We start from the raw sequence: 11,380 nt of genomic DNA, 5'->3' as shown, positions 1-11,380 counted from the left end.
TCTTTTATTTCAATGCCATTACGTTCCAGATCAGACATTTAGCTAAATTGGCACTATTTAACTAAGGAAATATTAGAAGGCACATTTTTTGAATTCCCTTCCCCACCTGATTCATTCCTCCTATAAAGCTTGGATTATTTGTTAACTTGCTTCCAACATGTCTGTCTGAATCAGTAAATTGCACCTGTTCCAGTCTATAGCGGGTTACCAGGACCCACCAGGGGTCACTGCTGCCTCAGAGCTAGTGTGCCCACGGGTCCAGGATTGTTGCTGAAGGCAGATAGGGCGTGGAGTGCCGAGCTTTATTCACTGTAACCCTATCTCTCTGCTTCTCTAGCCTTCTAGGTCTGGGAGCGGTTACAATTGACCAAGGGACCGGTCCTGGAACCAAACTAAGACCATAGGTTTAGATGGGACAAGACCGACTGACTCATCGCTCTCAGCTGCGGACTAGCTTTTTAGTGAGCGGCCACTCGTTCACTCTTTGTCTTCTGTTCCCAGGCAGGGCCTCTGGGACAGCAGGAAGAACGATCCGGGACTCAGAACCGGAGCTGATCTTCCCAGTGGAAAGGCTCAGAAGGGATCGTCCCTATCTCGCTTGGAAGACAACTTTCCCCAGGAACCGCTGCAAGCCTCTGGGGCTCTCCCGGGCTGGTCTCCCCGCGCCTTCAACTCTCGGGATAGCCCGGGGAGAGGCTGAGGAAGGCGGAAGGCGTTCTCCCCAGCTCCAGTCGAGCGGCCGCAGGTCTTTCAGAAGCTGCTTTCCTCCTCCCGGTGTCCAGGTCCGCGGTCTGTGGCGGACGTAGCGCCCGGAGGTTTTCTCCAGCCCGGTTGGCACAGGGCCATGCAGTTGGGCTCCTCAGACAGACAACCAGTGTCGTTCCCCCTGTCCTCTGGTTCTGACAAGCCCTCCCCAGGCCAGTCACCTGGAAGCCTGCTCCGACCAGCCCCTCCGCACACCTGAGCTGGGCCAAACGCACTCCCCCTTGTTCTCGGCACTGCCACTTCCCTCTTCCGCAGCTTCGGCCACCTCCCTTTTCTGGCTGAAAGGCCGACCCTAGTGTCCCCTACACAAAAGAAAGACGGGCCTCCAGTTCCCGCCCTCTATTCTCGGTCCCTAAGTGTGAGGTGAACCCCCCTTGGCAGCTGGGCCGCCGCTGGGCGGGGCGGAAACAGGGAGCCGGAGCACCGGCGGCCGAAGATAATGTGAGGGAGAGGAGGAGCCCAAGCCTGGTTAGTGGACTCACTCACTTGGGCCAGGTGGATTCAGATCTAGCTGTCGGTCCTGGAAATCCAAGGACGAAGAGAAAGAGCGGCGAGGGGCTCCGGCACTTGTCGTTCTTCCTCCCCAATTGCTATGAGACATTTTTTTCCTTAGGGTTGCAAGAGAGGCTTTTCTTACAGCTCCCCCACGTCCCTCCTCCTTCTCACTGGACTTCAGCAAAGAGCTACCGGAGCCACTGAATATGCGGGGATAGCCTGTCGAATTCAGCTGAAGCTTCTGAATCCCCTGTTGACTTTTGACTCCCAAAGAGGGCAGGACCCGTCGTGGGGGCCTTTCGTTGATTGTAGACTAGAAGATCCTCTATGAGCTACTTGCCCGCTTTTCTGTCCTTGGCACTGGACAATACAGATCAGAGCCTTGTTGGGAGGGGGTGATTCGGTAGCCTGCCTCTGTTTTCTTGATTTCCTCCCGCAGACGTCAAAAGCAAACATGGGCTGTTTCTGTGCAGTCCAGGAAGAATTTTATTGCGAAGTTTTACTCTTGGATGAGTCAAAGTTAATTCTCACTACCCAACAGCAAGGGATCAAGGTAAGCAGAACAGGTTTTGTTTACATTCGAGTTACCCCGGACACTTGTCCTCAAAGGGCTTTGTCTAGTATGGAGCCATAGAAGGGTGAGTGGGTGGTGGTAAATACTAGTTGGAAAAACGCTGTTGTCGGGGCTATTCTTCACAGCCTTCTGACCATGTCAAAAAAGGTTTTATTTTGAATCTCGTTTCTAAGATAGAAAAAAAAAATGATGGTGCAAACATTGGATTACCAGTCGTTAGAAACCATCTTCTGGTAGCCCCAAGAAAAATACGAATGGCATCTTATAGTCTAAACACGCACGCCTCCCCCAAAGGAACAGAATCGCGGGTACATATTTGTATGCATCACATGACATATATATATGTCGAGGGCACGGCTTCTGAACTGTTTTGTCGTAGCTTTTTTTTTCTCCGTGAGTTTATTGTTTGACCTGCTACTTCATTCTCAGTAGTACACACTGGATTGTTGTTAGTTGCCTGGGATGCAGGTGTTACCACAACCTAAGTATTGTACATACAAAATATTAATCTTTCATCAAGTAATCTAATTTTACCCACCCACCCACTTCTAATCTTGACCCTAGATTCTGAGTTTCTGTTTCTTCTATAAAATAAGAGGTCCTGTGCCACAAGGTTGTGTATCAAGTGCGTGAGTTATTCATTACTAAGTTAAATGCTGCTTGCTCCCGGGCTGGTTTCCCCGTTTGTGTTTCAAGAGAAACAAAACTTTGCTTCTGTTGTAAGTCATTGAAAGGCAACTATCATACTATTAATCTATAAAACCCAAACATACTACGAGGGATATAAACAGAAATTTATCTCATTAATATTGATGAATCCTTATGGATGTCAATTGTAAACTCTTGTACTTAATTTATTCTTCATGTGTTTTATAACAGTGCTTGTTAATAGATTTTAAAGAGTTCAGCAAATGCTTTATGTGCTACACATACTGGGCTGTCTTGGGCATTGTATAAGATGCAAAATTTAGAAAAGATATGGGACCTGTTCTATCCAAGATCAAGTATAATCTAGGATAAAATAGGATTTAGAATTGCCAGGGACATTGAAAAGAATTTACTTCAATACCCCTTTTACAAATGAGAAAACTGAGACCTAGAGAGATGAAGTAGTGTGCTCACAGAAGTAATAAGTACTCTGCGGCATGGAAGATAAGGAAGAGCAGAGAATTTGGTGTGTAGGACCCAGGTGCAAATTCCACCTCATTACCTATGAGAATTCCTTTAACTTCTCCAGGATTTGGTTCCTTATCTTAAAAATGAGAGAGTTTGATGATATGATTCTCTAAGGTCCTTTCCAGATCTAAAACTAATATTTTTTTCTACTTCATTAGGTTTATGTGCCTCAGACTACATGCCTTTTTTTCTCTAAGTTTTGAAACATCTAGTCAGATATTGTCTGTGGGAAATTATTTCTAAAAGATAAACATCTCATTATTGATACTGCCAGTAAAAAGTATTTAGGATTCAAATATAATAGGTGCTATTGCTGCTTTAAAAAGAGCAGCAGTCACTAGTGAGATGGCTTATTAAATTAACCCTTTCTTTGGCAGCAACATTTAAGAACATCTTGTCCCTGGGGCTATTGTGATTAAGTAGAAGATAAATAATCCTATCTAGTGGTGATACTCTTAATTCCAATACAATAGGTTTCCTTGGATAGGAAATACTTTCTCCTTTCAAAGGTTTAAGGAATATTTGCTAATTGTACAGAAACCGAAAACCTTGACTTGACAATATGAAGAAACATATGGTCTACTATAGAGTTTCTTAAACTTTTTCCATTTGTGACCCCTTTTTGTTGCAGGAATGTTTATTCTACCTTGGGAATATAGGCATACAAAATTTTTTATTATAGCTTTTTATTGACAAAACATATGCATAGGTAATTTTTCAACACTGACCCTTGCAAAAACTTCTGTTCCAACTTTTCCCCTCCTTCCCTCCACCCTCTCCCCTAGATGGCAGGTAGTCCCCATACATGTTAAATATGTTAAAGTATATGTTAAATACAATATATGTATACATATTTATACAGTTGTCTTGCTACACAAGAAAAATCAGATTTAGAAAGAAGATAAAAATAACCTGGGAAGAAAAACAAAAATGCAAGCAAACAATAACAGAAAGAGTGTAAATGCTATGTTGTAGTCCATACTCATTTCCCAGTGTTCTTTCACTGGGTGTAACTGGTTCTGTTAATTCCTGATCAGTTGGAACTAATTTGGATCCTCTTAGTGTTGAAGATAGCCACTTCCATCAGAATTGATCCTCATATAGTATTGTTGTTGAAGTGTCTCCTAGTTCTGCTCATTCCACTCAGCATCAGTTCATGTAAGCCTCCCCAGGCCTCTCTGAAATCATCCTTCTGGTCATTTCTTACAGAACAATAATATTCCATAACATTCATATACCACAATTTTCTCAGCCATTCTCCAACTGATGGGCATCCACTCAGTTTTCAGTTTCTAGCCACTACAAACATGGGTGCTATAAACATTCTTGCACATACATGTCCCTTTCCCTTCTTTAAGATCTCTTTGGGAGATAAGCCAGTAGTAACACTGCTGGATCAAAGGGTATGTATTGTTTGACAACTTTTGAGCATAATTCCAAATTGTTCTCCAGAATGGTTGGATACGTTCACAACTCCCACCAACAATGCATCAGTGTTACAGTTTCCCCACATCCCCTCCAACATTCAAGTAGGTATACAAATTAAACACTTACTGATGATAAATAATAATTTTGCGACTCCTGCATTCAGTTACTTGACTCCACATGTGGTTGCTGTTGTCCCAAAGTTCCCTTTTAATGTCGGGATCCAGTTTCTCCAATTGTCCTATTTTGTTATTCTGCCTTAGGTTATAACCTTTCCTTCTTAATGTTTGAGATAAAAGTTTTATATCTTTAGGTTATTGACATTCCTTCTTAATGTTTGACAAGATAAAGGTTTATCCATTTTAGATGTTATTAGAATATCAGTAACCTCTCCCACCATTAAGTTATCCCCATCTAGGTGCCTCCCCCACTACGTCATTGTTCTTGTTGCCCTAAAGATCTTGCTGTCCCGGGATATTCAGGGCTGGATTCTTTGAGATGATAATCTCGTTTAGCCCTGGGATCAATTGTAGATCCATTGGTCCCACTATTTCTCTCCATTTAATAAACTATTGAATTGGTCTCTAATCTCTGTCTTGCTCACTTTCTTCAGCATTACAGTTGCAACCAACACTTTAAGAAGGTTTCATATATTATGTTGGTTGAACAGATATATAAACAAAATCAATAACTTTCTGCCTGCTGAAAATGCCAGTGTTTTCTTAGGTTATGTGGCTAAAAAATTATCTGAGTATCTGATCCAGAAACATGGACATTTTTCCAGACTCTCAAATTTTCTAGTGTTAACTTTTCAAACGGCATATACATGTGTATGTGTGTGTGTCTGTATACGCATGTGTATGCTATTTTGTCATGTTAGAAACAGGACTCTGATGTAATGAAATCATTTTGTGAAAGAAATATGAGTAACACTGAATTTCCTAATAGCTTTTTAAAAATTACTTGATGTTGCTTATATCTTCATAATTTTGAACACTTTGAAAATTGGTTAGTGATTAAAAAGCAATAAACCCTTTTGTAATGTTGCAAAATTTGGATATAAGCCATACAGATAAACAATAATTTAAGTAAGCTGTTGTTAGAAGTAAAAATTTTTCAAAAGGTTTAGTCCATTTTAGTATCACAAAAGCATGTAACAATTATTCTGTTGGCCTGTGTTTAACACAAATGTCTGTTGAAATAAAACACACTATATTACTGCCATGAAAAGCATTTACTAAGTACCTATTTTTTACACATTAGCTTTATGAAATATATTTGTGTTTTGTAGAATGACACAAATTTTCAACTTCCTCCGTATTTTATTGTAAATAAAGTTGATTTTCTTGCCATCTTCTTTAATTAACTTATTGACTGAATTTTAAAGTTTAGGAGCGAAGAATTATTATTGCAGTTTTCTAACACATGATTTGCATAATAAAATATATATCTGCCATTTTAAAATATTTCATTTGAGTCTCATAACTACCTTGGGAAATAGGTGCTTTTATTATCTGTTTTACATTTGAGGAAACTGAGACAAGCAAGTTAAGTGATTTGCTACACTGTTTAGCTGCCTCAGTACTTCAGTGCCTTAATGCTATTGATTATAATTCATTAATTATTAGGCAAAGTAAAACTAATGACTCTTTTAATCAGCTTAGCTCTGTTTTTGTTTTTTTTGTTTTTTTTTTTGAGGCAATTGAGGTTAATCTACTTGCTCAGTCTCACACAGATAGGAAGTATTAAGTGGTCAGATATGAAGTCAGACCTTCCTGACTCTGGGGTCAGTGCTCTAGTCACTCCATCATCCAGCTGCTTTTTAGTTTTATTTTCTGAACAGAAATTGACAATTTTTAAATTATTCCCAAATATGCATAATTTTGAAAAGGATCTTTACCCAAACTCTACTTCTTGTAGGTATAACAAATACAAGCATTTGAATGAAAATTAGTAATATTTTCCTTCAAAAAAGTGAAATTTAGTGATTTCTTGAATAGTTATTAAATGAATATGCTTACATCAAAATAGTGATATGTGACCATTAGAATCAAAGTTAAGTGAATAAATTAAGACAAAATAAGCTGAAAGAGAACTTTTTGAATTGTTAGACTTGCAGTATTTTTTTTTCCTATAAAACTTGATTATTGACATAGGGTTTAAATTAAGAACTGATACTACAAAATAAAAATACAACAATTTCTACCCTTAGTTGCTATATGTACATACATGTATACAACTTGGATAGGGCCTGGACCTGTGTTTTCATTTTATTTTTTTTAATTGAATGGGGGAAAGAGGAGGAAAGTTACCAGGAGCTAAGGGGATACGGAAAGCTTTAATGTAGGTGGAAATAAGTGATTCTAAGAGATGAAAAGGAGGGCAAAGTTTTCATCTATAGGAGAGAACTAGTGCAAAAGGCACAAAGATGACAGTGACATATTGAACAAAGATAATTCCCATATTTTTGTAATACATAATCACTCTTGATTTGTTGTTCCTCCAAACCACTACCTAAATATACATAGATGTATACCCACTTTTAATACATTCCTGGAAAATAAGTTATAAAATTAATTTCTACAAACAAAATCCTATTTTCCCATTAACTTGTTTTGTAACTGAGAATATTTTCTTGGAAAATAGTTTATTCTAAAGACATAGCAGTCTTTTTTACTTAAGTTAATCCAGAATTTCAGTGTTGCACAGTACAGCTGGAATGTTTCCTTACATTCTTTACATCATCTCCAGAATCAAGAACAAATAAAATTCCTTTTTCACAAAAGAGCCTTTTAGATACTGGAATGCCAGCTATCCTTTCCTATCCCTCTTCTGTTTTTTCATTTGAAACATCCCTATTCCTTTTAAATCAGTCATTTAATAAATATTTATTAAGTGCCTATTATGTGCCAGACACTGTGCTAAGCCCTGAAGATACAAAAAGAACCCAAAGTTCAAAAAATACTCTAATGATAATTTTTTAAGGGATAAAGATTCAAGATCCTTTACCATCTTGGTCCTCTGAAGATTCTCCAGGTTATTAATGTTCTTCTTAAACTGTGGTGAAAACTAGTTGAACTCAGCACTTAAATATACTTGGATTAGGATGAGTAAAGAGGGACTGTCACCTTCTTCCTGAAAACTCTGGTCTTTTAACTGCAGCCCAACCTTTTATCAGCTTATTTGGCTGGCTCACCGTGAGTCTGTGGCTCTCTCATTTATGTTAGGCTTTACATTTCTGCCTCTTGGTTTATTTTAGTAAATTCAGTCCTATGTTCCAGTCCAATGGACTCTAAAGTTTTTTGATCAGTTTTGACCGTGTACCCAAATATATATACATTTGCTTATTTAAAAATAATAATACATGTACTGAAGTACTGTAATAAAAAAATTTTAAAGCATGAGATAAAGATGAAACAACCAAATTTTAGGCAAATAAAATATGTACATTATAACTAGTATAACTGTTAGAACCAGAAAAAAAAAACCCATCAAATCAAATAGGATGAATATATATACCTATTGTCAAAAAAAAGCAACCCATATTTTCAAATCCATTGCCAAGTTACTACTATTCTCACACATAGATTGAGCATAAAATATGGTGCTACAAGGAATGATTATATGCTATGCCATTAAATTGTTGATTAGAGGTTTGTAAGCTTAAAAAAAGTAAAAAAATGTTGCCACTATAAATATTAATCAGATAAAGGCAAGTTGAACCCCCCCCCCCAATTTTTTTTTCCTCTCTTTACTCTTGAATATGTATTTATATTTTAAAATTACAGATTATAACTTCAGAGTTGAAAGTCCCACAGAGGTTCTCTAATATAACCTCCATTTTTTAAAAGAGGAAAAAAGTTCTACACAGGCTATTTAAATATCCAATGTCACATCCTCTCATGAATCACTGCCCTGTCATGACAGAGGACTTATATAGCTTAGTGAAACTATGAACTGTGTTCTTCAGCATTAGTTAAGATGGACAAGTCCTAGTGGAGAGTTCTGACAAAGGTAATCCACAGAAGAAGAAAAACGTAAACCTTTTTTTTTCTTTGCCAAGAAAAGTACATGTACAGAATTAAAAAGATAAAAGATATGACATTAGGAGATAAGTCCTTCAGGTTGGAAGGCATCCAACATGCTACTGGAAAAGAGCAGGGGACAACTACAAATAGTTCCAATACTAATAAAGTGTCTGGACCAAAGCTGAAAGGTAGCTTAGCTGCGAATATATTTGGTGATAAAAGGAAAGTCTGATTGATTCTACTAAGATTGATATTTCATAGGAACCTGGAATGTAAGATCTATGAATCAAGCTGGATGTAGTCAAATAGAAGGTAAAAAGAGTAAACATTCATATCTTGGGTATCAGTGAACTTAAGTAGATAGGAGAGTGGGTGAATTTAATTCAAGTGATCATTACATCTACTATTCTGGACAAGAATACTTCAGAAGAAATTCAATAATAGCCCTTATAAGACAACAAAAGAGAACGAAAAGCAGTATAATCTCAAAAATGATAAAATGATAGATATCTGTTTGAATCCAAGGCAAAAAAAAAATTCATTATCACAGTAATCCAAATCTATGCTCCAACCACTAATCCTGAAGAGGTCAAAGTTGATGAATTTTATGAAGACATACATTCTAGAAAAAAAAACCACCCCAAAAAGTTGTCATATTCATCATAGGGGATTGGAATGCTAAAGTAGGGAATCAAAAAATAATTGGCATAACAGACAAGTTTGACTTTAGAGTACAAAATGTAGCAGTGTAGAGACTAATAGAATTTTGTCAAGATAACTCATTTGTCTTAGCCAGCTTTCCTTTTCAGCAACCCAAAAGCAATTCTATACATAGACATCGTCAGATAATCAATATTGAAATCAAATTGATTATATACTTTGTAGCCAAGGGTGAAGAAATTCTATACAATCCATTAAAACAAGATTTAGAACTGATTGTAGCTCAGATCATGAGCTTTTATTGAGAAGTTTAGACTTAAATTGAAGAAAGAAAAACCATACTATAAAGGTATACCTAAATAATATCCCTTATTAATATGAAGTAAAAGTGATGAATAGATTTAAGGGCTTAGATTTGGTAGACAATATCTGAAGATCTATGATAGAGGTTGGAAATATTATATAGAAGGCAGTAACAAAAAATATCCCACTCCAATAGAAAAGTGAGAAAGCAAAATGGCTGTCTGATGAAGTTGTATAAATAGTTGAGGAAAGAAGAAAAGCAAAGAGGTAAAGAAGAAACCTAACAAAATGCAGAATTCTAGAGAAAAACACAGAGAAGTATGAAGATTTTCTCAATGAGCAATGCAGTGAAAATAATGAAGAAAATAATGAAATGGGAAAGGTGAGAGATGTCTTTAAGAAAATGAGAGATATAGAGGGAATGTTTCATGCACAAATAGGCCTAATAAAAGACAAAAGCAGTAGAAACAACAAAAAATGGAAGAGATTAAGAAGTGGTAAGAATATACAGAAGAATTATGCAAGATAGGTCTTGACATCACTGATAATCATGAATTATCTAGAATCAGACATCCTGGAGAATGAAATCAAATGGGCTTTAGGAAACATTGTTTACAATAAAGATAATGGAAGTGACATAATGCTAGCTAACCTATTTAAATTCTGGAAGGTGATGCTGTTAAAGTACTATACTCAATATTCCAGTAAGCTTGAAAAACTCAACAGTGGCCTCTTAGGTCCCAATTTTTATGAAGTTGACAATGCCAACAAATGTTCAATTTACCAGACAATTGCACTCATTTTTAAAGCTAGCGATGTTGTGTTTAAGATTCTACAAGCTAGCCTTCAGCAATATGTAAACCAAGAATTATCAGAACAGGTTGGTTTTCAAAGGAGTAGAGGAACAAGAGACCAAATTGTGCCACCATTTGCTGGATTATGGAGAAAGCAAGGGAGTTCCAGAAAAAGAAAAAATCTACTTTGCTTCATTGAGTAACCTAATTAATGCCAGAAAATGTAGCAAGTCCTCAGAGAGATAGGAGAACCAGATCATTTTGTTTCCTGAGAAATCTATATGTGGGCCACAAAACAATAGTTAGAATTGAACTCATTGGTTTAAGATCCGAAGAGGAGTACAACAAGGATAGATATTGTTATGTTATTTATTTAACTTCTGTGCAGTTATTGTTGTTCTGTCATTTCAGTCTTTTAATTGTATCTAACTCTTTTTTATTCCATTTGGGGTCTTAACAAAGATTCTGGAGTGGTTTGCCATATCCTTTTCCTGCTCATTTTACAGATGAGAAAACTGAAGCAAACAGAATTGAGACTTGCCCAAGATTACATAGTTAATAAGTTTCTAAGAATAGAATTGAACTCAGGAAAATCAGTCTTCTCAACTCCAGGCCCAACACCATTCTACCGCCTGTATGCAGAGTACATCATGTAAAATGCCAGGTTGGATGAATTGACAGCCAGAATTATGTTTGTGGGGAGAAATATCACCAATCTTAAATATGTAGATAATACTATTCTATGGCAAGAAATGAAGAATTAAGAAACTTCTTGATGAGAGCGAAAGAGAAGAGTATAAAAGCTGTCTTGAAACTTAACTATTGAAACTAAAAATTATCTTGGACCTGGTTTCATTGTTTCCTGATAAATAGAGGGAGAAGAAATTTTACATTTTGGATACATTTTACATACCATTTCAGACAGCTACAACAGCCAGGAAATTAAAAGATCCTTGCTCTCTGGAAGAAAAGCTATGACAAATCTGGAGAGCATGCTAAAAATCAGAGGTTTTATCTTGCCATCAATAAGGGCCCATACAGTCAAAGCTATGATTTTTCCAGTAACAATGAAAGACTATGAGAATTGGATTATAAGGAAAGCTGGAAGCTACAGAATTCATGTTTTTACATTGTAGAGTTAGAGAAGACTTTTTTGAGTG

The 11,380-nt window shown here is 37.0% G+C and overlaps 1 protein-coding gene across 1 annotated transcript in view; it reads left to right on the top strand.

Annotated features, from left to right (window-relative positions):
* Positions 1–408: 408 nt before the first annotated feature.
* Positions 409–11,380, top strand: part of EPB41L4A (erythrocyte membrane protein band 4.1 like 4A) — a 168,324-nt gene continuing 157,352 nt past the window's right edge. Inside the window, exon 1 of the mRNA XM_031939383.1 lies at positions 409–1,813. Coding sequence (XP_031795243.1) covers positions 1,715–1,813 — 99 coding nt within the window. The 5' untranslated portion in view covers positions 409–1,714. The remainder of the gene's footprint in view (positions 1,814–11,380) is intronic.

The sequence above is a fragment of the Sarcophilus harrisii genome, chromosome 1, assembly GCF_902635505.1.
Source record: "Sarcophilus harrisii chromosome 1, mSarHar1.11, whole genome shotgun sequence".
Classification (NCBI taxonomy): Eukaryota; Metazoa; Chordata; class Mammalia; order Dasyuromorphia; family Dasyuridae; genus Sarcophilus; species Sarcophilus harrisii.
Note: the sequence above shows the minus strand (reverse complement) of the source record. Positions and strands in the feature narration are given on the sequence as shown.